This window comes from Staurois parvus, unplaced genomic scaffold (genome assembly GCF_062004578.1).
Source record: "Staurois parvus isolate SC_StPar_1 unplaced genomic scaffold, SC_StPar_1.0 ptg000402l, whole genome shotgun sequence".
Classification (NCBI taxonomy): domain Eukaryota; kingdom Metazoa; phylum Chordata; class Amphibia; order Anura; family Ranidae; genus Staurois; species Staurois parvus.
In genome coordinates, this window is record NW_028318198.1 from 324,276 (window position 1) to 350,899 (window position 26,624).

General features: G+C 39.8%; 1 protein-coding gene across 1 annotated transcript; it reads left to right on the forward strand.

Annotated features, from left to right (window-relative positions):
* Positions 1 to 1,103: 1,103 nt before the first annotated feature.
* NPHS2 (NPHS2 stomatin family member, podocin) lies at positions 1,104 to 25,812 on the forward strand. Its single transcript, XM_089686548.1, has 8 exons — positions 1,104 to 1,350; positions 6,154 to 6,257; positions 9,656 to 9,728; positions 10,688 to 10,770; positions 17,030 to 17,233; positions 19,164 to 19,219; positions 23,346 to 23,424; positions 23,511 to 25,812. Exons 1-8 carry the CDS (start codon positions 1,104 to 1,106, stop codon positions 23,778 to 23,780), a joined length of 1,116 nt encoding a protein of 371 aa, XP_089542674.1. The 3' UTR covers positions 23,781 to 25,812.
* The last annotated feature ends 812 nt before the right edge of the window (positions 25,813 to 26,624 follow it).

Sequence of the window (26,624 nt, forward strand, 5' to 3'; positions counted from 1 at the left end):
CAACGAAGTGCTAGTGGTGTACTGTAGTGCAGCCTTTCTCACTCAGGGGTGCTTTGGCAAAATGTCCAAAATTGCCCACAACTTGTATACAAGCCAGCGGGTGGAACAAGCCTGCCTTTTAGATATACAAAGCCACAGGTTTTCTTTGTGCACCATTATAACCTTCTGCCTGCTGGCATCCTGACAACCAATGACATCATCAGTTTTTAAGGAGGATGTCAGCTGCCAGCACAGCATCCTCGTTTGACCCTATCCTGCCCCTCTCTCTCCATCAGTGCTGGGGTCACATTAGCACAGTGATGGAGAAAAACTAAGGGAGAAGAGAAACATTGGAATACTACTCAGTACCAGTGTGCATAAGTGTATATGTTTTGGAAGAATAAATCACTTCTGTCAGGTGTCCTACATGTGTGTATGTTGCTGCGTTATATAAAACTATTAGAAAGGGGTGCCCTTTTAAAATGGTGTACAGTCTTGAGGCACCCCATTTTAGATTTTAGGAGTGTCCATAATTTTAAAGGGGGTCTTGACTGAAAAAAGGTTGAGAAACACCGCTGTAGTGTTTTGTTTTTTTTTATTATTATTTCATAATATTTTCCTCAGAATTGAGTGATTCCATATTTTTTTCCTCTGTGTGATCTGCAAAAACAGTAGCAACTGACTACAGTTTTCTTTCATTTTTATTTTTTTAAGTGTTTCTTAAAGCCAGAAGGTTGGAATGTTAAATGAAAATAGTTTTGAGGCATGTCTATGATTCGTTTTTTTCTACACAATTAAACAATTGAATGAACATTTTCCAAGAGTGGTGATTCCCTACTTTTTGCCAGGGATTGTATGAAATGTTAGATTTACGTATTTTATACATTCTAATCACAATTGTCAATTAATTGTGGTCAGTGTCAGCTGATGTGTCACTACGCATTACCTACCAGTCACATATATTTTTTTTTTAGGGGGGCGGGGGAGGACAAGAAGCAATTATCATTTACAATAGACAGTTTAATTAAATGCACATCTTCATTAGTATCTGTCCTCCTTGATATCTCCCACCTGCTGGCATCATATAAGTAGGTTGCTCTGCCCCCTCATTGTTTATCACAACTATGACTGAGAAGAGATCTCGCAGCTCTTCTCGAGAGCCTCCTCAAAAGCAGAGAGACACATCTAGTCAGGGATCTAAAAGAGAAAAGAAAAGCAGTCAAAGCTCAGGAAGATCTAGGTCTGGAAGGAGTAGGGAGCCCAGCAAGAACGATGCAAAGGTTTCTGCTGTGGTTGATGTGGATGATGTGGTGGCTTCAGACCAAGAGACAGAAGTTATGGCTCTTCTGGAAAGTGGACAGAAGGATGAAGGTAGGCACTCAAATATACCTAGAATATTTATTACTTCTCATTTATGTATATTGGGAAAATGGAAACAAACTTAATAAATATCAATCAATTCATTAAAAGAGTATTTTTTTTAAAAATTCAGTTAGTGTAGATTGTTTGTGATATTATCTTTTGGAATCCCTTGAATAATAGCACTCAGACTGGAATAGGCAGGGACAGTTCTGCAATCCAGTTATGCTCAGTTGCAGTGTGAGGCTCCATGCCCACTAGCATTTTTTTTAAGCTCCTAGAAGCCATTATCAGAATATGTTTTTCTGCTAAGCAGTGTTTTTCCTATGTGTCAATGCACAGTACTTTGGCTTATTAGCATTTTTTGAGCTTCAGCATCTAGAAGCAGAAAAAGTTTTCTGGAGTATTTTTTCCAGCAGAAAACCCCAATAAATGTTACTAAAATGCTTTTTTTCTAGTTTTTTCCCCCTCTATATGTATTAATATGCTAATAAAGTGCTAATGCTTGTGAACACTACTAAAAATGCTATTACCAGTGTGTTTTTCCCAGCATTTTTTGAGCTAAAAAAAACGTTAGTGTTCATGGAGTCTATATGTGGACAGGGAAAAGCAGAGGAAAGAGCTTACCCATATGTTGCTACTCCTTCATTTTTCAATCGGTCAACTTTGTTCTTGTTCAGACTGTACTGCTGCAGCAATGGACATCAAGGACATGGCTGTGCTGTCTTGCAAGAGCTATCATCTAAACATTTAAACTGTTTTATTTATCTACTTGCGTGGAATTTGTTCTTAAGGATTAATCTTAATTAGTTTGCCATGCCTGCAGTATAGCAATCCTGTCTTAACAGAATGTCTACCTTTATATCTTCCATCTGTTCTTTTTAGAGAAGAATTGTCTAGTCCACAACCAATGTGCATTTTACAGATTCTCCAATTCTGAAACATTTTCAAAAGGCATTGCTAGGCAGGGAAACTGGATCTGCCAGGAGGGACTCACAGTAGCTAGATGCCCCTGTGTGCAAGGGGCCATAATCAACACCAATGAGTCTAGCAATGATGGAGATAGCTCTCTCTGCCTGTGAATCTAGATGAGAAATCTGTATGTGGCCCATTAAAAAAAAAACCAATCCATTCAAGCCTTTGAGAGTTGCAGTAGGGTTCAGTAGTGCAGTGTTGGGCTGAGTCTGGTTAAATTTTTTTTTTCTTACATTCCAGCACCTTTATGTACCAATATAGCATTAATCTACTTATTTTGCAATAGTTAAAAAGCTTTCCATTTTTCCTACCCACCTTTATGTCAGTGCGTAGATGGCTGTCCAAAAAGCTTCTCCATTAGTTCTGCCTTATTTCCTGCAGAGATTTTAGGTCATGACACAGGAAGCAGTTGACCAGCTGACCTCATTAGCACACACCCTGCATCATCTACCCTCCTACCTACCACTCACTTCCAAGTGCATGAATATAAAATGAAAAACAATCAATCAGCAATCACTGTTCTCACTAAATACACAGACATTCATTTTTATTCTTCTACATTAAGGTGTCACTAAACACACAACAGTAAAATCAGTCTGTATATGAAGTAAAGCATGCTTTTTATATTCACTGTGGAACCTAAGGGGTTAATTCTCTGCATTGTGTAAAAATGCTGTTTGATCTTAACTTCTCTGACCCTCACCTTCTTCCAGTGTCTCCCTTTTATCTCCTGATAAGACATATTATGTGGAGACACTCTGCACATGCTCAGTTTGGTGTGTATTGCTAGAGAGTTTTTTTTTTTCTTGGGAGTACATGTGATCAGCACAGGGCCAATCAGCACTGTAAAGACAGAGGTCAAGGGTTCTACATCCTCCTAGAGCAGAAAGAAAACTCCTTCTACAAGCTTTAACCAGTGCTCTGCTGAACACTGATAGAAGTCACAAGACTGCTCCAACAACTGATTGGAAAAGGTATTTAGCAGTTTGTATTTACTAAAATAATTGCACTTCCATGTTCTGTGTACTGTAGGAGACCAGATATAGTGAATGCAGGGTCCTGGGTTTAGTAACACTTTAACTTTCATCTTGCATAGATCATTCATTTGGCACAATGTGCTGAGTGAACAGATAACGGCCTATGTGGAAAGAGCTGTAGTATTGAAAACAGGAGAATTGTGTTCTGGGTTCTGTAAAGCTCACAAACACTATACAATCTGATTGTACAATCTCCTTTAGATCTACCATCAACTATGTAGTGTAAGGGCCTGCCTGATTGGATACGGAGTGATTGGGTAGATACATTATATTGCCAAAAGTATTGGGACACCCCTCCAAATCATTGGATTCAGGTGTTCCAATCACTTCCATGGTCACGGGTGTATACATTCAAGCAGCTAGGCATGCAGACTGTTTCTACAAACATTTGTGAAAGAATGGGTCGCTCTCAGGAGATCAGTGAATTCAAGCGTGGTACTGTGATTGCCACCTGTGCAATAAGCCCATCCGTGAAATGTCCTCCCTACTAAATATTCCACAGTCAACTGTTAGTGGTATTATAACAAAGTGGAAGTAATTGGGAACAACTACTCAACCATGAAGTGGCCACGTAAAATGACAGAGCGGGATCAGCGCATGCTGAAGTGCGCAGAAGTCATTAACTGTCTGCAGAGTAAATAGCTAAAGATTTCCAAACTTCATGTGGCCTTCAGATTAGCACAACAGTGCATAGAGAGCTTCATGGAATGGGTTTCCACGGCCAAGCAGCTGCATCCAAACCTTACATCACCAAGTGCAATGCAAAGTGTCGGATGCAGTGGTGTAAAGCACGCCGCCACTGGACTCTAGAGCAGTGCAGACATTTTCTCTGGAGTGACCAATCACAATTCTCTGTCTGTCAATCCAATGGACGTGTTTGGGTTTGGCGATCGCCAGGAGAACGGTGCTTGCCTGACTGCATTGTGCCAAGTGTAGAGTTTGGTGGAGGGGGGATTATGGTGCGGGGTTGTTTTTCAGGGGTTGGGATTGGTCTCTTAGTTCCAGTGAAGGGAACTCGTAAGGTGTCAACATACCAAGACATTTTCGACAGTTTCATGCTCCCAACTTTGTGGGAACAGTTTGTGGATTGCCCCTTCCTGTTCCAACATGACTGCAGCCCAGTGCACAAAGCAAGGTCCATAAAGACATGGAAGAGTGAGTTTGGGGTGGACGAACTTGACTGGTCTACACAGAGTCCTGACCTCAACCCAATAGAACACCTTTGGGATGAGGTGGAGCGGAGACTGCGAGCTAGGCCTTCTCATCCGACATCAATGCCTGACATCACAAATGAGCTTCTGGAAGAATGGTCAAACATTCCCATAGACATACTCCTAAACCTTGTTGACAGCGTTCCCAGAAGAGTTGAAGTTGTTATAGCTGCAAAGGGTGGGCCAACTCAATATTGAACCCTACGGACTAAGACTGGGATGCCATTAAAATTCAAGTGCGTGTAAAAGCAGGCTTCCCAATATTTTTGGCAACATAGTGTAGGTGGGTCATCCTATTCCATAGTTCTTTAACCTCCCTGGCGGTATTCCTGAGTGTAGCTCGGGGCAAAGTTTCAGTACCAAAAGCGGTAACCCTGAGCTACACTCGGGCTTACCATGCGGCATTGCTCAGGGATTCCCTACAGCACTTACCTTGTCCTTCGCTCCCGTGATGTGTCCCCTGCAGCATCCCCGGCCATCTCCTCCGGCCGATCCCGGCATCTGGCTTCCATGTTCCGGTCCCTGTGACGGAACCGGCGGCAAATTTGAAAATGCAAAAAAAAATTAAATTTTTTTTAAAACTATTATTTCATAGCAAAACATTCCTGTATCAAAGCATTTCACATACATTTTGTCCCTACTGCTTTGTCCTGTGCCCTGCCTGCATTTTGACTGTTCTCTCTGCCTGGAAACTTAGAAAAGTCCACGGCGTCCAAAAAGCGTCCCTTTATTTCAAAATCGGTTTTAGACCGGCTAGAGAACAGCGATAGTAAATCAGAACTACTTGCAGAATTGAGTGATAATGATTCATGGGGGAAATTCGTCATCAGACACTGAAAACGATTTTGCGACTTTGCTCAGTGATGTGCGAACTTGGTGCTATATTTCAAATTTCAGTGTTTTTGGTTTGATTATATTATTGAATTAAATTTATTATTATATTATTATTTTTTATGAGTATTTATTAAATTATAATTTATGATTTCGTGTTTCAAGTTTTATCATACCCGGAATGTTTACTAGACTCTTGTTCGGACAGATTTCAGTGAGTTATTCCTAAATTACAGGCCTACAATAAAAAAAATACATATTTCCATGCAAAAAAATGGTACCGCTTTTGGTACAAAATTCCTGACATAATCATACCGCCAGGGAGGTTAAAATCCAAAGGAAATTGTACAATCAGATTGCATTGTGTATGGCCACCTTTATACACCTAGAATTACCCAGTTACGCTTTCAGTGCCATTACTTGTTAACGCCACACCAAACACAGAAGCAAACACATTTTTCCATGTGAAAAACAAGTGGCAATCGCAGCAAAATGCATTGTAAAAAACACATGGGGAGCTGATTATTTAGAAAAAAAAAGTGAACTCATCCTTTAATAAGAGAGATGGCCATGTAGAGCTCATGAGATTGTTTGTGCATGGCTCTTATAAACCCCTTGAATCCTGTTTAGACTACAATTAGTGCTAAGTTTAAGTTTGCCTATTTGTATTTGATCTTTGTTTTATATTTTGATGAATTGTAGCTGCATTATAAAATCAGTATTTACAATACAGTTTATATTATACATTTTTGTAATTACAGTCTTGAAGCCTACAGGTCTCCAAGTATGTGAGGTGCTCCTCATTTTATGCTGTCTTCTGCTGCTAATCCTCACTTTCCCTCTCTCCATCTGGTTCTGTGTCAAGGTGTGTATTTATCTGTGAGATGTTATGCTTTATCTGTTTTTGGCATTTCTTTTTTAGGTGGTTGCTGCCTGACCTGATTCACTTTTTATATCTCTTGGGGAATCCAGTGGCAAGATCATCCAGTCATAGTTGGAAGCTCTTCCTCTCCTTCACTTCAGTGAAGTCTTTTTCCTACTGCTGCATTTGCAGGTTGGCAGAGTGTTAAAGCCAGTGTACATATCTTGCCAGTGGAATCCCACAAAGAAACGTTTAGGTACAGTTGTGCTCAAAAGTTTGCATATCCTGGCGGAAATTGTGAAATTTTGGCATTGATATTGAAAATATGACTGATCATGCCAAAAAATACTCTTTTATTGAAGGATGATGATCATATGAAGACATTTATTATCAAATAGTTCCATCTTTATAAAGTTCCATTATCTTGTTAACACAGGACTTTTGACAGTTCTTTTCTGATCCCCATGGCTCAGTATCTAGCCTAATCAGTGCTTCCTTGTAAGAGCTAACAAACTCATTGACTATTTATACACTGACACTAACTGCAATTAAAAAACCACAGATGTGGGACATTAACCTCTAATTGGCATTTTAACTCATGTGTGTCACCTTGTGTGTCTGTACCAAGGCCAAACATTCCAGGATATGTAAACTATTGATCATGGCCATTTGGGTGATTTCTGTTATTATGATTTTAAAAGGAGCCAAACAACTATTTCATTAAAAAAATGGCTTCATATGATCATCATCCTTCAATAAAAGAGCATTTTTTGGCATGATCAGTCATATTTTCAATATCAATGCCAAAATTTCACAATTTCTGCCAGGGTATGCAAACATTTGAGCACAACTGTATATCATGGGATAGCCCTTCTCCAACTAACTCTAAAATGTCAGTTTTTGGGTAGTTTAACGTATAACTCACTTCCTCTTTGGCTATGAGATACTGATGTAAAAAAGAGTTTTCAATCCTCCCCTGCTTTATCCAAAATGAAAAAAAAAAGTTTTGCCTATAGTTCTAGTTTAATGCATATCTAAACATAAAGACAAAGGTGTAATATTTAGCAGCTTTATTATTGCTTAGATGTGGCGGTGCATTTGTTATTTTTCTTTCAAGCCAAACCAATTTTCAGCAACTACAGATAATACCTGTTGATAACACCAAAAATGCAGCATCCTTGTCTTTTCCTATGACTGAAAATAAGGCATAAACATCCGTATCTTTGTTGTGTAAACTACTAGTCCAATACAGGGGCGGACTGACAACTCATGGGGCCCTCGGGCAATAGGGGATCAAGGGGCCCCTGTTTCCTTGCCCACACCCAAAAAAGCCTATGAAAAAGCAGTGCCCGAGTGCTCAAATGGTCAGTCCACCCCTGGTCCAATAAATCCACAATGTGTTGGAAATGAACAAAGGCAGACACGTTTGAAGACCAGTCTGTGTGACAACCATGACGTTTTCTATAGATACAGTGGAGAAATGAGTGTAGCCAAAAAGGGACTTGAAGTGTGATATTCAAGGATTTCCAGGTAAAAATAAAGGGAAAAGGGAAAACTAATGCAGAGACCATATCTAAAGACTGCTAAGCTGAAATACATTTTTTTTTTGCTTTTGATTTAGATATGCTTTAATATAGATCAATACATGATACTGGGATCACTGATTTTGTAATGCATAAGAGCATGAACTATTTTCTATCTGATCCAGGAGGTTAAAGCAGAACTGCAGTCCTGCAATGGCCAGACTCCACCTCCCTTCCAGCTTCGCAATTGCTGTGCATGCGCTCACAGGGCTGCCCGGACAGTGGGTCCTGGCAGAGCTCCGTCAGTGCATCTGGGGGTTTTCAAGGGGTTTCCATTCATGTGCAAAGCTAGGGACAGTTTCAGACTTCCTTGTTGCCAGTCTTTGCGCATGCATGGAAACTCTGCGAGTCCACCAATGCACAGAGGGCCTGGAGCATGCACAGATGTACAGTAGTAGGACTATCTTGTTGGTTATGTGTTAGAGAAGACACTGGTAGCTTGTGATGAGGCAGAATTCTGTTTTACTTGTGTGGCTTAAGTTACAAACATACAGAGCACATTTCAGCAGACAGTGATAGCAGACATCTTGCTTTGAGAGAGAGAGAAGAAGAGAGAGAACCAACAAGTTTTACACATATGCACAACTGGTAACCTTAGTGTACAGTGCCATCTACTGGTCAAGTGATATTAACACACAATACTATATAGTACATGCTGTTGGATCTCCAACATATCTTAGGAACCGATCCCTGTGGCACATCTATGCAAGCACAGGGGGCAGAGAGAACATCTTGCCTAGGCAAGAAAAGCAGAAGTTACTACCTTGCAGCATGAATAAAGTTTATTTAAAAAACAAAAAAATTAATTGGTAAGAGAGGGAGGAGGGAGGAGACAAGCCAGCACAGGATGTGATTTAGGGTGAAGATCTCCTTTAAGTACAACATCAATGTGTATTCCAAATAATATTCAGACTGCTACGTATTATATTGCACATTTGTGCTGTGAACTTTTCACAAAACATTAGTAAATAACAAAAACAAGAATGACTAGTATACCTGCAAATAGGGTGTAAAATAGCTTTAATTTTTACTGGTTTAAAAGTTTTTTGTTTTTTGTTTCTTTTTGGGTTTTTTGACATGCTCCAGAATATACCCATATGAAGATAGCAATAGGCAATGTTATTATCTTAGCATTCCCTCGTGGTTTTCTATATATTATTTGTCACTTCTCAAAACATTTATGCAAAGAGTTGATATAATTTTGAGAATGTTTACACATACTGCATATTGATAATAATCATTCATATTAATGGTTATTCCTGTATAAGCTTTCATATATTATGTGTTGACAGCTACTATATGTACGCTACTATATACCCTTCTGTTAGGCCTGGTTCACACTATAGCTGGTCTGCGGGCCACGGTTGTGTGCGGGCACAGCAGCCCATTTATTTCAATATGCTGCTGTGCCTTTGTTTCAGGTAGGAAAAAGGTTCCTGCACCATTTTCAAAATGCACCGGCCAGGATATCGCATGGTGCAAACATGCTGCTTTTTTAGATGTGTGGGGATGCCAATGAGAATGAATGGCAGCCTCACACGTTTTTAAACAGCAGCGTGTTTCGGCTGTTGGTGATTGCAGGTGCAGGAACAGGTACGACACCCGTAACCACCCGCAATAGTGTGAACCAGGCCTTACACAGCTTTTGATATAAATACCCACATTGTAAGACGTAGCTAGTACTTGTCGTTTATGCTTACGTGGTTTTGAATCAGAAAAAGATCAAATATTCAGCTGTTACCTTAAAGACGATGCAGTTTTGTACAGAAATATTTATTTTAAGGTTTCTTTAAACATGAAATAATAATTGTATTGCAGATTGTACGGGAGTATGAGCGAGCTATTATATTTCGACTAGGGCGGTTGTTACCAGGCCGAGCTAGAGGACCAGGTGATAATACTTCCATCATTTAACTGCTTCCTCATTTCTAACATTTATACCAACAATTAGTAAGCTGTAATTTCACTCAGCAGTGCTCAGATCTGTGTTTGAGTTAAAGCAAAACTAAAATCTCTCAATCAATATTAATTATTTTTAATCTTTATGCTGCTAGCATTAGTAAATATAAAATTATTATATTTACTTGTTTAAACATTTCTTTAGTTCTTTTAGTTTGGTTTTCGACCTAGGCCAAAAAGATATCATACATCTTCGAGTCTTCATGGGCATCTTTTTTTTTTCTTTCATCTGGAGGAGGGGCTTTCTCAGCTAAGAACACCCTCCTGCTTGCATTCCTTAGTTAAGGGAGATGGATTCTGGGAAACAAATGCTACACGAATCATTTGTGCTTACTCAAGACAGAATGCTACACAGTGGTCTACTTGGCCCTGTCCCAACTTTTTTGGAATTGAGGTTATACTTTGCTAGTATTTTGTTGCCCTGTCCAAACATTTTTGAGATGTGTGGCTGTTATCAATTTCAAAATTACGGTATATTTTCTCAGTTTAAACATTTGGTATGTTTTATTTTCTATTGTGAATAAAATATTGGTTTATGAGATTGTCAAATCATTGCATTCTGTTTTTATGTAGATTTTTCGCAGCATCACAACATTTTAGGTAATGGTGTTGTACTTAATTTGTCTACTTTTACCTGCAATTTTTTAAGTTAGTGACAGGGTCTCTTTAAATAAAGCACTTGTTCATTTTAGTGTTGAAATGTGCATTTTCTGTACATATCAAAGTATTTTGCAGAGCAATTTTATTGACGTGTAGTATTTAATTTAAAAAATAATCCATCCCCTTCTCTGGTATCAATTTACAAAGAATAGCTGTTTTATGTAACATGGTGCTTTGTTTGTAATACTGTATAAAAAGAAGCTTTCATGTCATCGTTATATCTGTTCACAGGGCTGTTTTTTTACCTTCCCTGTTTGGACAAGTGTCACAAAGTGGACTTTCGCATTAAAACCTTTGAGGTTCCTTTTCACCAGGTAAAAATGCATAGCAAAGACAGAGTTAACATGATGTAGTTGTGAAATCACATTAATGACAAACATGTCACACTTACCTACTCTGTGCAATGGTTTTGCACAGAGCAGCCTGATCCTCCTCTTCTTGGGTGCACCTTTGGCGCTCCTGGCCCCTCCCGACTGCTGTGTGCTCCCAGAGCAAGCTGCTTGCTCTGGGGGCACACGTGTGTGCTTGCTCCGAGGGCACTCGTGTGTGCTAGCTCCCATGCGGCCCTGTATGTGCATAAGACATACAGCAAGCTCCCACTGCTGTGTCTCAGCAAATGAGGAGAGAGAGACCTGGGAGAACCAAGGCTTTTGAGCACAGCGCTGACTCGCGATCAGGCTCAGGTAAGTATAAGGACAGGCTGAGGGAGGAACTGCACACTGAAGGTTTCTTTTATTTTCGTGCATAAAATGCATGAAGGTAAAAAACAAAAATCTTTAGCCTTCAGAATCACTTTAAGGTAAAAAAAAACTTTCAGTCTATATATGCAGTAAAGCATGCTTGTTATACTCACTGTGGAGCCTAAGGGGCTAATCCTCTACATTGTGTAAAAATGCTGTTTGATCCTGACTTCTCTGATCCTCCCCTCCTTCCAGTGTCCCCCTCTTATCTCCTGATAAGACATATCGTGTGGAGTCACTCTGCACATGCTCAGTTTGGTGTGTATTGCTAGAGAGGGTTTTTTTTCCCTTGGTAGAGTGCATGTGATCAGCACAGGGCCAATCAGCACTGTCCAGACAGAGGACAGGGGTCCTGCATCCTCCTAGAGTAAAATGAAAACTCCTCCTACAAGCTTTAACCAGTGCTCTGCTAAACACTGATAGAAGTCACAAGATCGCTCTAACTGCTGATGAGAAAAGGTATTTAGCAGTTTATATTTACTAAAATAATTGCATTTCCATGTTCTGTGTACTGTGGGAGACCAGATACAGTGAATGCAATGTCCTGGTTTTAGTAACACTTTAAAACCATATTTATATTTAAATTTATTGCATAACTGTTCCTTTTGGGAAGGTAGGTCAGCAACTGTAATTGACAACTAAGCATTTCACTTACTTTTTCGCCAGAAGTAATCAGTTTAGTCCTAGAAGTCTATTTATAAAAAATAGATGGATGAATGTCGAAAGCATTTGCCCAGCCATTACAAATTCTGACCCTAATTTACTAAAACAGTCAAGCCTTAAAACTGCACATGCCCATAGCCGTGAATTATGGTGCTGAAATTATTGTTCCCATTTCCACATTCTGTTTTTATCTCTTGAGGGGAAACGAGTCCTTCTCACTAGTGTAATAGTGATGGAGCAGCTCTACAGCTGACCAGATCATTCTTTCATGAGCACCAACTGAAAAAACAATACAAAGCCCATGGCTGTGGCAGTGGCTGCAGCCGTGCGTTTGCTTTAACCACCTGAACTCCCTGCTGTTTTTTAACAGTTTGTGGATGCCAAGTGGTTAATCAGTATTGTGCCTGTATTATGAAGGAACAGGAGAAGCAATGGAACAACACCTGCTCAACGGTAATTGATCAATTCAACAATAATTATGTACTAGCAGGAAACAGGATAATCATCTTTCAGGAGCACTTTACCTCTTTCTCATCAACAAGATTGTTACCTGTTGGTGTTCTATAAATATGGGTGAAATCTCTGTTTATGCAAAAGAGGTGCTTAATCCCAGGCTTGTGTAAATTATCAGCGGTGCTGTTTTGCATCATGGCTTGTGCCCTAACATTGCTGTGTACTGTACTTTTCATCAGATTTGACCCTTACTGATCTTTTGAGGCAATGGAGAAGTAGGTAGGGCCTCACAGATTTCTTCTTGGAAGGCTACTTTAACAAGGGCCTTCTCACAATATTTAGGGGGAAAAGTATTTTCTTCCTGTAGAACGCTGAATGCGCAGGCTCAGGATTTACCTGCATGTCATTGTGAGGGAGCAGAATCTATTCCAAGAAGTAAAGAAGTGAGAATCCTTTGTCCTATTAAAAGTGGCAGCTGGAGGTAGAGCTCAAGACATACAAAAGGATAATACATTCAAGAAAACTAAATCCTGCTGCACAATAAATATGTCTTATTATGCTGTCATTTCAAACATTTTAAAGTGAAACTTTAGTCAGAAAATTAGGTCCTGATAGATCACTTCAGGCTGGCCCATTTTGCAGGTATAGCTATGAAAAACATTAAAAACAGGTGCCTATACTGTTGAAAACCCAGTAATGCACTGTCTCACCCTGCTCTGCACATGCTCAGTTGCTCTCTATTCTCGGCACTGTGCCTATTATTAGAGCAACTACTGTTGTTTATAGAAGAAAGGAACAGATATGACACAGACTGTGTGGAGGGAACACAGTTTAGGGAGGGAGCAAAGAATATTAAGAGAGGTGACAGGACAAACTCTGCTCTCAGGGAGACACAAAAGAGTTACAAGGATAGTGTCTTATCTTATTTCCCTGATATTCTCTCCTTGGCAGTGGCAGCGCTATGAGACTAAGCACTGTAAAGTTTATGTTAACCTTCCTCTCTAACTGAGCCAAGACATACAATCAAAGGTGGAAATTAACATATTTTAATTGAAGAAAGTGACATATAGTTTTTGAGGCCAAGGAGAGGGGGAGAGTTTCTGATAAGAAAGTGACTGCTCTGGGCTTCAACAAAATGGTGGCCTCCATCAAGCAGAAACTGGAACAATGCTGGAGGCAATTTACTACACATATTCATTTTGGTAGCATAATTATTAATGTGGAATGTGAAGTACAGTCAGGTCCATAAATATTGGGACATCGACACAATTCTATCATTTTTAGCTCTATACACCACCACAATGGATTTGAAATGAAAGAAACAAGATGTGCTTTAACTGCAGACTGTCAGCTTTAACTTGAGGGTATTTACATCCAAATCAGGTGAACGGTGTAGGAATGACAACAGTTTGCATATGTGCCACCCACTTGTTAAGGGACCAAAAGTAATGGGACAATTGGCTTCTCAGCTGTTCCATGGCCAGGTGTGTGTTATTCGCTCATTATCTCAATTACAATGAGCAGATAAAAGGTCCAGAGTTCATTTCAAGTGTGCTATTTGCATTTGGAATCTGTTGCTGTCAACCCTCAAGATGAGATCCAAAGAGCTGTCACTATCAGTGAAGCAAGCCATCATTAGGCTGAAAAAACAAAACAAACCCATCAGAGAGATAGCAAAAACATTAGGCGTGGCCAAAACAACTGTTTGGAACATTCTTAAAAAGAAGGAACGCACCGGTGAGCTCAGCAACACCAAAAGACCCGGAAGACCACGGAAAACAACTGTGGTGGATGAGCGAAGAATTCTTTCCCTGGTGAAGAAAACACCCTTCACAATAGTTGGCCAGATCAAGAACACTCTCCAGGAGGTAGGTGTATGTGTGTCAAAGTCAACAATCAAGAGAAGACTTCACCAGAGTGAATACAGAGGATTCACCACAAGATGGAAACCATTGGTGAGCCTCAAAAACAGGAAGGCCAGATTAGAGTTTGCCAAATCTAAAAAAGCCTTCACAGTTCTGGAACAACATCCTATGGACAGATGAGACCAAGATCAACTTTTACCAGAGTGATGGGAAGAGAAGAGTATGGAGAAGGAAAGGAACTGCTCATGATCCTAAGCATACCACCTCATCAGTGAAGCATGGTGGTGGTAGTGTCATGGCATGGGCATGTATGGCTGCCAATGGAACTGGTTCTCTTTTATTTATTGATGATGTGACTGCTGACAAGGCAGCAGGATGAATTCTGAAGTGTTCCGGGCAATATTATCTGCTCATATTCAGCCAAATGCTTCACAACTCATTGGACGCCGCTTCACAGTGCAGATGGACAATGACCCAAAGCATTCTGCAAAAGCAACCAAAGAGTTTTTTAAGGGAAAGAAGTGGAATGTTATGCAATGGCCAAGTCAATCACCTGACCTGAATCCGATTGAGCATGCATTTCACTTGCTGAAGACAAAACTGAAGGGAAAATGCCCCAAGAACAAGCAGGAACTGAAGACAGTTGCAGTAGAGGACTGGCTGAGCATCACCAGGGATGAAACCCAGCATCTGGTGATGTCTATGTGTTCCACACATCAGGCTGTAATTGACTGCAAAGGATTTGCAACCAAGTAGTAAAAAGTGAAAGTTTGATTTATGATTATTATTCTGTCCCATTACTTTTGGTTCCTTAACAAGTGGGAGGCACATATGCAAACTGTTGTAATTCCTACACCGTTCACCTGATTTGGATGTAAATACCCTCAAATTAAAGCTGACAGTCTGCAGTTAAAGCACATCTTGTTTGTTTCATTTCAAATCCATTGTGGTGGTGTATAGAGCCAAAAATTTTAGAATTGTGCTGATGTCCCAATATTTATGGACCTGACTGTATATTCTTTTGTTAAAGAACATTAATTGTTATCAAACTATTATGGGTAAAGTTCCACTTTAACCCCTTCCTGCTGGTGCCTCTCGGTCCTTTAAAAACGTCCTAGATGCCGGGAGGCAGAGGTGGCCATTTTGGTCATGTGACTTCTGTCATTGGCTGTCACAGTGGTCACATGATCAGAAAGCTCCCAATCGCAAGTAGAGATCGGGCGCTTTCCATTATCTGCCACTGGTTGAGCGCTCTTAGCACAGCAATGTTTACTTTTTAGTATGCATATATGCGGCCTCTCAGCATTAAGGCCCACTGGCCGAGAGGCCGCATAAATGCATTTAGCTGAAGAGGTTAACGGACTCTTTATTTTTGAGGTTGCGGGTGAAGGTCTGTTGTATAGAAGCCCTTCTTCAATTGCCATCCACTACTTTGTGCATTAAATTGGGATGTGTGTTAAAAATGTAACAATTCACAAAAATAGTATATTATTATTCCCGCATTAGCTGTTTTTGTTTATTTTCAGTCAAAGTTTCACATTAAATTTTGCATTATGTATAAACTTTTAAATAGAAATAGAATTCATATAATCCCAACAATGTGTTCTCTAGTAAATTTTCTTGTGGTGATGAAATCACTAAAAGTGGATCGTTAGGTAAGCAACTGTGCACATAAATATATTTGTGAACTGTTTTATCTGTAAATCCGTTCAGCCAGTCACACATTTCTCAATAGTGAATCAGCAGTGTCCTGGTCCAAATCTGCATCTGGAAAGAGGGGTGTCAATGTGGCGGAAATGTGAATCACAGGCTGAGCAGAAATCCCAAAACGGTTCATATATGTGTCTTTTGATTGTGCATTTAGGTGTCCGTTTATGAACCAGCAGTAATAGATCGCTGCTCAGTTCTCCGGCATTCTCAGAAAACACAGTTCTCCTGAGAATGCAGTTTATGAAGCAGTTCTCCGAACGAAGGGAGAACGGTCTCCAAACGCTGGAGAACGGTCTACAAACTCTGGAAAACAGCTGATTTTACTATAATCTCGCAAGATTACAGTAAAAGATCAGTTTACTAAGCAGAGATAAATTATCTCTGCTTAGTTTGCGATCCCTCTGATTCTCCAGCTCTGGGCTGGAGAATCTGGAGGGAGAACACAGATCTCCAGTGAAGAGCTGACATGATCTCCTGAGTGTCATAAACTGTGAATGACCAGAGAATAGCTGAGATCCGTTGAATCGCAGCTATTCTGTGTGTCATAAACGGACACCATAGTTGTTTCTCTGAGTTCTACTTTAACAAACAATTCTTAGCGGTTTTAATCCCATTTTATAATTTATATATAACTGAAAGGTGTTCAGCTCTACCTCTCTCTCTTCTGCACCTTGCTATTGTACATGTCCTAAAATTTGTCTTTTGATTCACTTTTAATGCTTCATGACACAGACCACTATCAATGTCAATTTTACCTTGGGCCCTTTCACATTGGCGTGCCTAAAAAGCGTTTTCAATGCATTTTTGGAGCATTTTCTGAATTCCTGACCCCCAGCATGCACCTGTGAAATTAGGATATGTAACTCAAACTTTAGAAATCAATGGGAGGTGTGTTTTTTGGTATACTTTTCAAAAGAGTACCAAAGATGCAACATGTATGACTTTTCAAAACACTGCCCAAACGCAGCACAGCAATGTGAACAGTTACATAGGATTTAAACAGGAATCGTGCTTGTGCGCTTTTGACATGTTGGAAAGGTGTGTTTTAGAGCTGCAGTTTAAAAGGGCCCTTTATGTTGCTATTTTATACTGATTGCATCTTAGCTTTTGTTATTTTATCTGTTCTTTTTTTTTTTAACTAGATTGTAACTAAGGATCTGGTTACTTTAGAGGTTGATGCAGTTTGTTACTACCGCTTAGAAAATGCCTCCCTTTTTGTGACCACTGTAAGCAATATCTCTAGTGCACTGCAATTGCTGATCCAGAGCACAACAAAGCGTATCCTGGCACACAAATCGTTCTCCGATATCTTACTGGAGAGAAAATCCATTGGAGAGGAAGTAAAGGTCAGGTCAAAATGTATTAGGATTAAAAGAAGTGTATTTTTACTTGGTTTTTTCTTTGGAAATAAATTAGAAGTGTAAGAATTCCTTTTGCATTTTTATTGCTGTGTACATCCTTGCTGTAGAGATTCCCTTAAAATAAACATTCATTCACCTCTGTAGCTATAGGCATTTATAGGCAGAAATTAAGGCTCTGCACATGGCCGACTGTTAGGTATACCTCCATGCACGGTATTTAGCACAAACACCAAAAACTCTCAGTAAATACCGAATAAAAAGTCAATTCACAGAATGAACTTAATAAATAAATGCATGCGGTAATTAAATAGTGGTCCAAGCACGTGATAACTATGTGATAAAGTATATAGTATATGGTCAGGCCCAGGGTAGGAGGTCAGTGATTGGTTTAAAAAAATAGGTGGGAAATTGCAAGCTGGAGCAGCCGGCAGCAAAATTCCACTCAGGAGTTGTCTCTGGAGGCTGGCAGACTGCATAGCACAGACAATGGCCCTTTGTAACCAGTCTTCTGGAATTTAAAGTAACGAAGAAGAGGAGAAGATCTAGAGTGGTCCTTTTTAAAAGAAAGATGCTGTAGGAGCGGTCATTGCTGGATAAAACCATGGATGCTGATACCCTGCAGAAGTTCTGGTTGTCCAAAGCACTAATTATGGAGCTGTATTCCCAATTCACAGGGTACCTTGCGCCCTCAACCCAGAGAAGCCAAGCCATGCCATGCCAGCCATGACTAAATTGTTGGCTGCATTACATTTTTTGGGGGAAAGCGTCTTATCAGATGGTAGCTGGAAAGATAGTGGGAATTTCGCACTAATAAATTTGGAAATATAACACATGCAAGATTTTAGGGAGCATTTCTTTGTGAATTACACCGGTTTTTGGGGGGTTTTTAAATGCTGGGCATGTTTTACCTCGGATGTGGTAAAATATTGCTTAGTGATTTGTGCTCAGTATTCTGATTGGATGCCTATGGAGATACTACAGTATTTCCATAGAAGACGCTTTAAACATTATTACAGATTACCAGTTTAGAGTTACAGAGGTGATCTAGTGCTAGAATTATTGCTCTCGCTCTGACGTTCATGGCAATACCTCACATGTGTGATGTGAACACAGTTTACATATGTGGGGCATGACCTACGTATGCATTCGTGAGCACGGGGGGATGGGGGCCCTTTAAATTTTTACTTATTTGTTTATTTATTACTTTTTTATTTTTTACATTGTCCCTTTACATTTTTTTTATTAATTGCTTTTATTGCTATCACAAGAGATTTAAACGTCCATTTAAACATAACAATAAAGCATAACAAGTCTTCTACATGTAGAGATCTGGGGTCTATAATGCTTTTTATTAGCACTGATCACTGTATTATGTCATTTGGATGTCAGTGGCACTTAGTCAGTTCCCACCCAATGTCAGCATTCCCACCGCAGTCCTATAAGTCACTGATCGCCACCATTACTAATAAAAATAAAAATTCCAGTATATATACTGCCATATGTAGACACTATAACTTTCACGTAAGCTAATTAATTTACACGTATTGGGATTTTGTTTTAGCAAAGACATGTAGCGGAATACATTTTGGCCTAAATTTATGAAGAAATTTTATTTTTACAATTTTTTACTGGATATGTTTTATAGCAAAAAGTCAAAAATATTGTTTGGTGGTTTTTTTTTTTCAAAATTGTCAAACTTTTTTTGTTTATAGCACCAAAAGAAAGCTCAGTTTGTGGGAAAAAAATTACATCAATTTATGTACAGCATTGCATGACCATGCAATTGTCAGTTAAAATAACGCAGTGCCATATCGTAAAAAATGGCCCGGGCAGGAAGGGGTGTAAATCCTCTGGAGGGCAAGTTGTTAACCGAGGAAAACATGTCTTTATGTTGTCCTTTTTGATGATTTTGCAGGTAGCTCTGGATGCTGTAACTTGCCACTGGGGGATCAAAGTGGAAAGGACAGAAATGTAGGTATGATTGTTGAGAAGTAAAATCATAAGCCATAATGCAACCACTTTTCTTGTTAGAAAAAAAAGTTTATTTGCAAAATGGATCCTATGTAATGTACGTATTCCTAGTCATATTTCAAAGCTGGATGCATTTAAAGTAGACCTTGCACTTAAAATCTAACTCCGCTATCACATCAGATCCTCACTACTACATACTGTATATACAGTAATTGCTGCATTAAAGTGAATAATTAAAAAACAATACACCCTACCCTTGGCTTCCACACTGGAGAGATCAGTGCTGCAGTGTCTTCTGTCAAGAGTTGAGATGCTCATTGTTTCCAGGATATTACTGGAAAGGATCATGACATCATACTTGCAAAGGTTCCATGCTTGAACCCTGGGTGTAAAGTAAGTAAATTTTCTAACATTTTGTTTTCTCACAGGTGACTTGTTTCCATTGGAGGAGGGTGGTCTGAGATGCAAGGTTCACCTGCACACCAAGTGCAGTAGGGACTGCAATGGGGCAGCCTTTCCAGCGCATTCCCAGCACAAGACAAGATGCCTTGCCTGCTATGTGCCCTATTCACACCACCACATGTCAGTCGCGTACGGGCTGTGTATGCTTAAACAAATGTACGGCAGACTGTACTTTTTTCAGTGCAGCACAGTGCGAGAAAATCCACTGCCTTGTGCGGCACAGCAGCCAATACAACTTAATGAAATGTCACTGCGATATTTCAATAACGCTGGCTTTTTTAAAAAAAAAGTGAACAGTGCAATGCAGCAGCTGTTGCGAATTAACCCCAGCGGTTTGAAATTTTGACATTAATGTCAATTGCTATAATGTGCCTTTCAGTTGCTGAAGAAGTAGATTTTTGTTGCTTCTGAGTTACTTCTTTGAGCTGGATCTGATTTACATTAAGCTGTATTGAGGTGCATTGAACTGATTCTGAATTGCACTGAGCTGCTTCTGAGATGCATCACACTGCTTGGGGGCGCTCGTGTTTTAACATTGACCTATATAGGGAAGAATTACAGCTCAGAAGCAAAAAAGCCCATATTCAGGAGCATAATTTGAGATCAAGGGGGTCCTAAGCTAAATTTTGACAGTAGTTTTGCCCCCCCAACAACATTTTTTTGATCCAGCTATGACAATACTTTTTGAAGTTTGTCTGTTTCAAGAACAAGTACCAGAAGAGCTGTGTGCATAGTTAGTATACTACTAGGGACCAGTGTTGGGAGTAGAAGGAATAGGGGACAGAAGTGAATGGAATTCACTTTTTTACCTAATTTCGTAAAAGAAAAAATAACACTTAGTCCTCAGTTACTCATCAGTCTTTTTCAACTTCTCAGATTTCATGGCTGTAGTGTAAATTCTAAGTCCTCTTAACCCTTCCCTGGTGAGGATGACCAGAAGCTCTACCTTAGACATAAATCCAAATATTATTACTATTATTATGCAGGATTTATATAGCACCAACAGTTTGCGCAGCGCATTTCAAAATGAAGGCAGACATTACAGTTACAATACAGTTCAGTACAAGAGGAATCAGAGAGGCCTGCTCGTTGAAACTTACAGTCTAAAAGGTAATAACTGGGGGATGAGCTGTTGGAGAAATTAAAAACACAGTGTGTTAGTTAGAAACAGTATAGGCTTCTTAAAGACATGGGTTTTCATGCATTGCCTGAAGATAAATAGATTAGGAGATAAAAAGACAGATTGGGGAAAGGAATTCCACAGGATGGGAGAGGCTCTGGAGAAGTCCTGGAGGTGAGCATGGGAGGAGTTGATGAGGGAGATAGAGCGCAGGAGGTTTTGAGAGGATTGAAGAGAGCGGTTTGGTTGGTATTTTGAAACCAGGCTCATGATAATGTTCCTTTTGGGAATAATGAGAATATGAAAAGTACAAAATGTAATAAAAAGCTACTTAAAACCAAACTGTAACCATGACATTGTGGATACACAAATTCTATGCACCTTCTAGTCGTCCTTTATGTAAAACATTGTGTCAGTTATTATATGATAATAAAGTACATTGACATACACTCACCGGCCACTTTATTAGGTACACCTGTTCAATTACTTGGTAACACAAATTTCTAATCAGCCAGTCACATAGCAGCAACTCCATGCATTTAGGCATCTAGACGTGGTGAAGACGACTTGTTGAAGTTTAAACCGAGCATCAGAATAGGGAAAAAAGGGGATTTAAGTGACTTTGAATGTGGCATGGTTGTTGGTGCAAGATGGGCTGGTCTGAGTATTTTGAAAACTGCTGATCTACTGGGATTTTCATGCACAACCATCTCTAGGGTTTACAGAGAATGACCTGAAAAAGAGAAAATATCCAGTGAGCGGCAAAAATGCCTTGTTGATGTCAGAGGAGAATGGGCAGATCGGTTCAAGATGATAGAAAGGCGACTGGAACTCAAAAACCACTCGTTGCATCCAAGGTATGCAGAATACCATCTCCGAACGCACAACAGATAGAATCTGGAAGCAGATGGGCTACAGCAGCAGAAGACCACATTGGGTGCCACTCCTGTCAGCTAAAAACAGGAAACGAAGGCTACAATTCACACAGGCTCACCAAAATTGCACAATAGAGGATTGGAAAAACATTACCTGGTCTGACGAGTCTCGATTTCAACTGCGACATTCAGATTTTAGGGTCAGAATTTGGCCTAAACAACAAGAAAGCACGGATCCATCCTGCATTGTATCAACAGTTCATGGATGTGCAGCCACAAACCTTTCACTCTCTGACGACTCTTTATTTATTTCAGGTACTTATATAGCGGTGTTAATTTACGCAGCGCTTTACATATATATTGTACATTCACATCAGTCCCTAACCCTCAAGGGGTGTACAATCTAAGGTCCCTAACTCACATTCATACATACACATACTAGGGCCAATTTAGTCAGGAGCCAATTAACTTACCAGCATGTGTTTGGAATGTGGGAGGAAACCGGAGTACCTGGAGGAAACCCACGCAGGCACAGGGAGAACATGCAAACTCCAGGCAGGTGGTGCCCTGGTTGGGATTCGAAGCGGCGACGCTAGTACTGCCAGGCGGACGTGCTAACCACTTAGCCACTGTGCTGCCCAGACTCTCATACTAACAACTTGCTTTGCTCCTTACTGTTTACTGGACATCATCCATTTTTGACTGCAATTTACAGCTTTATGCATACCTTTTATATCCATCTTGACTCGTGGAATGAAGTATTGTTGTAAATCAACCAGGTTTGAAACTGTCACAGAAGAGTGTCCTCATGCATATCAGCAAACTAAAGTTGTGATTGGGCTATCATCGACTCACTATGGTCTCTTCTCCTCATTAATTACATAGTCGCAATTTTTATAGCTCCACTCTAACCGCTCGCTCACATACTGTGCAGTCCCTTACGAGGTATTATACTTTGGAAAAATATCCTGATTAGTGGAGGTTACACAGTCTGGTTATATTTCTCTGTATGGTGGCCACATGTGAGGATTGATATTTTATTTTGGGGGAAGACAACGTTTTCTGGGCATGAAAATAGATATGCATTTTTATTTTTTTAATTAATTAATTTATATTTATAGCAACTTTGATGTTTGATGTTCAATAAAGATATTATATTTTTTTTAACCACAGTTTCTTGGCATATCACATTTGTCCGTGGAGGTAACCACTTTTTGTGTGTCCACACACATTTGGTGATTATATCTACTTATCCTCTACCTGTTGGCATAGTTCTCATCTTCTCTTACCTACGGTAGTTACTCCTATATTATTTATTCAGACATATGTTAATTTGATTACCTACAGTTCCATTCCTTATTATTTCTTATTTTTTATTTACCGTCACTGTAGGAGACCTACGCTTTTTGGTACACTATGGCGGTTATTTACTAAAACTTACAAAATCTGGTGCAACTCTTTTTAGAAACCAATCATCTTCCAGGTTTTATTTGAAAAGCTTAACTGAAAAAGCTTAAGTTAGAAGTTGATTGGCTACTATGTGCAGTTGCACCAGATTCTGAGTGCACCAGCTGTAGTAAATTTCCCCCAGTGTCTAGTTTGACCCTCTAATCATATTACATATTAGCTGTTCTAGAGTAATGGAGAAATATCCTGTTGTTCTTTGCAGTAAAGATGTGAAACTGCCAGAAGATGTTAAGCAGACAATGGCCATAGAGGCAGAAGCACAAAGGCATACTAAAGTAAAGGTACATTTTAAAGGCTTGGTAGATAGCAGTAATTATTTCTAACTATTTTGTTCCTTATGTAATCGTTACCTTGTGCTTTATGACAGATTCTTGCAGCAGAATGTGAGAAGACTGTGTCTGAGTCACTGAAAATAGCAGCAGAAACTCTATCTGGATCCCCCACTGCAGTTCAGCTCCGTTACCTGCACACATTGCAGTGTATGACTTCGGAAAAACCTGCAACCTTCCTAGTACCTTTCCCCTTTGATCTTATGAACCTCAGTGTTTTGCCCAAAGTGGAGACAAACAATATGAACTCACCCAAGTCTGATACAGAAGCAGATCAGGGTACCAAGAAGGACTCACCAATGTTGTAATATAACAAACACTTTGATTATGTTTATTTGATTCAATTGTAACTCTTATTGCTCCATTTTTAGTTTCTTTGTCTTGTATTATCTGAATTTAATTTTTTTAAGTAAAAAAAAAGAGCACATTAAATTGAATGTCACTCATTCTATTTTGCTATTAAAGCTGAAATGTACTGTAGCTGAGCTATAATATATATATAATTTTTATTTTTTTTTGACTGAAAAAGACTTTCACAACTTTTCACTGGCTTAAATTTCTTTTGGAAATATGAATCTGCAGTAGGCTCAAGTACTACATCCAGGATAATGCATACATTTATTTAAGCAAAAACCAGAATGTCAGACTCTTGAGGCACCAATAGAAAATCATGTAGAAACATTATTGAGATGGAATTTATTCTATAGTGTTAACAATTAAAATCGTTTTAAAAAAAATGTCTGTAACATTTCCAGAATTTTCCCCTTCCTGACTAACAACACCATAAACAAGTTATTCACTCTTATATCTCGTCTTGACTACTGCAACTCCCTCCTCACTGGCCTATGTTTATACTGGCTAGCTCCCCTTCAGTCTATTATGAATGCTGCTGCTAGACTTACACAGCTTATTAACCAATCTGTGATTCAGTATCCTATCACATGCTTATAATTCCAGTTAGCAGGGCATCATATTGTCCAGTTACAGCTGCACATGCGGGGAATCCAAGCAAGAGACTAGCCACTGTTCTATATAGATCTACTAAAATGGTCTCTGGTAGTCACATTCGATTGAGTCCCAATGTTACTTGTTTATAGTATTACTTTTGTGATAGCAATACCCCAAAGTTTTCTTTTTTAGTTATTCTCTTTGCAATAATGAAATCAGTAATATCATGAAACACCATCTTGGTTTAAACCTTTTGTTATGCAGGTAAACCTCTATTCAGAGAAAATTATAACGTGCAGTCTCTGTGTGAACATTTTGCTGCGTGACTCTCCAATGAAGAGACATCATTTTGACTATTCATTTCCTGTGGAAATTCATGGCCCAAAAGACAAAATTCAGTGACATTAAAAATCAAAAATATTAGAGATATACTGAACAGTAGTGATGGGCGGAACACCCCTGTTTGGTTCAGGGTCAAACATTCATACCTAACAAAAGTTTGACCACGAACTTCGAACTGGGACAATTCACTAAACAGATGCCCTCAATATGAGGGTGGTGCTTTGGGGCAGGGGGGCTCCCCCCCAAAGCACCTTGTCTCCATGTTGACGGGGACAAGGGCCTCTTCTTCAAAATGCAGGTGGAGGGCTTATCAGAATCTGGAAGCCCCCTTTAACAAGGGGGGCCTCCAGATCCCGGCCCCCCCTATGTGAATGAGAATGGGGTACATGGTACCGCTACTCATTTACAACAAAAAAAAGCGTTGTGTAAAAATTACAGAAGACAGTCTTTAAAAAGTCCTTTATTAAAAATAAAAAAATGTCCCAGAAGTAGATCCAACATCAATCACGACACCCGCCGCCACTGCCGACCCAAAAAAAGAAGATGAAAATGCTTGTTCTCAACACTGCGTCCCACCATCTGACAGTTCTTAAATACTGTGATATCACAAGGGGCAGGGTTACCCGGTTGATGTCACTGGGAGCCCCACCCATTGTGACATCACCATGTGCTGTGATTGGCAAAAGCATTGCACCTGACCTCTGGTCAGGTGCATTGCTTTGGCCGATCACAATGCACTGTCAGGCGCAATGCATTTTGGGGCGTGCCAAACGCCCTTGCCGTTCGTGTGTTCGCCAAACACACAAACGGCTGATGTTTGATTTTGACTATGTTTGACTATGTTTGACTCGAACATCAAGCCCAACTCTACTGAACAGCTAATACAGTGCTTAACTTTCTCCTTTGCTATAAACATGTATATGTTTGTATAAAGAAACTCTGTATAGTGCTCTTCTCTAATGCAATATACCAAAAGTCAGACCTCAAATGTAGTGCTGTCCTCTTTTACACTGATAATCCTCCAATAAACGTAGCAGTGATTCCTTCCAATTTTCTTCCTGGTACCTGTTCTCCAAGGTGCAGGGCAATGCACCCAGGACAAGTAGTGTGTGTGGTAAGGTGAAAAATGATAGAGATGCAGGAGGAGGATCGATGGGGCTTTGTTTACTCTCGGTTGGACTTGTGATTATAGATTCCGTAGTACAGAAGTGCACAAAATGTTGTCAGTTCTCTACTGGTTTTCTGCATCTCGAGCACAGAAGCATAATTGATATATTTAGAAAGAAAATAGATAGACAGAAATGAACAAAGATGTGTTGACTATATGCTCCCCTGAATTTGTTTAATTCATCTCCAGATCAGACAGGCTAGATTTGGCCCTTGCGTAGGTGCAACTACAAGTCCCATAGAAGTGGGACTATAAAAGTGACCAAGGAGCCCAACTGAGAGGCTCTTTTGGGAGGAGGGACTATACTGCATTTGAGATCTGTGTGCTTCACACCACTGCATCCAACACTTTGTATTGCACTTAGTGATGTAAGGCTTGGATGCAGCTGCTCGGCCATGGAAACCCATTCCATAAAGCTCTCTATGCACTGTTGTGTAAATCTGAAGGACACACTAAGTTTGGAGGTTTTTAGCTATTGACTCTGCAGACAGTTGGTGACGTCTGCTCACTGTCTGTTTCAGCATGCGCTAACCCCATTCATTCAGTCATTTTACTTGGCCTGTTGATGTTGTTCCCAGCTGCTTCCACCTTGTTATAATACCACTACCAGTTGACCGTGGAATATTTAGTAGCAAGGAAATTTTATGGATGGACTTACTGCACAGATGGCAACCCATCACGGTACCATGCTTAA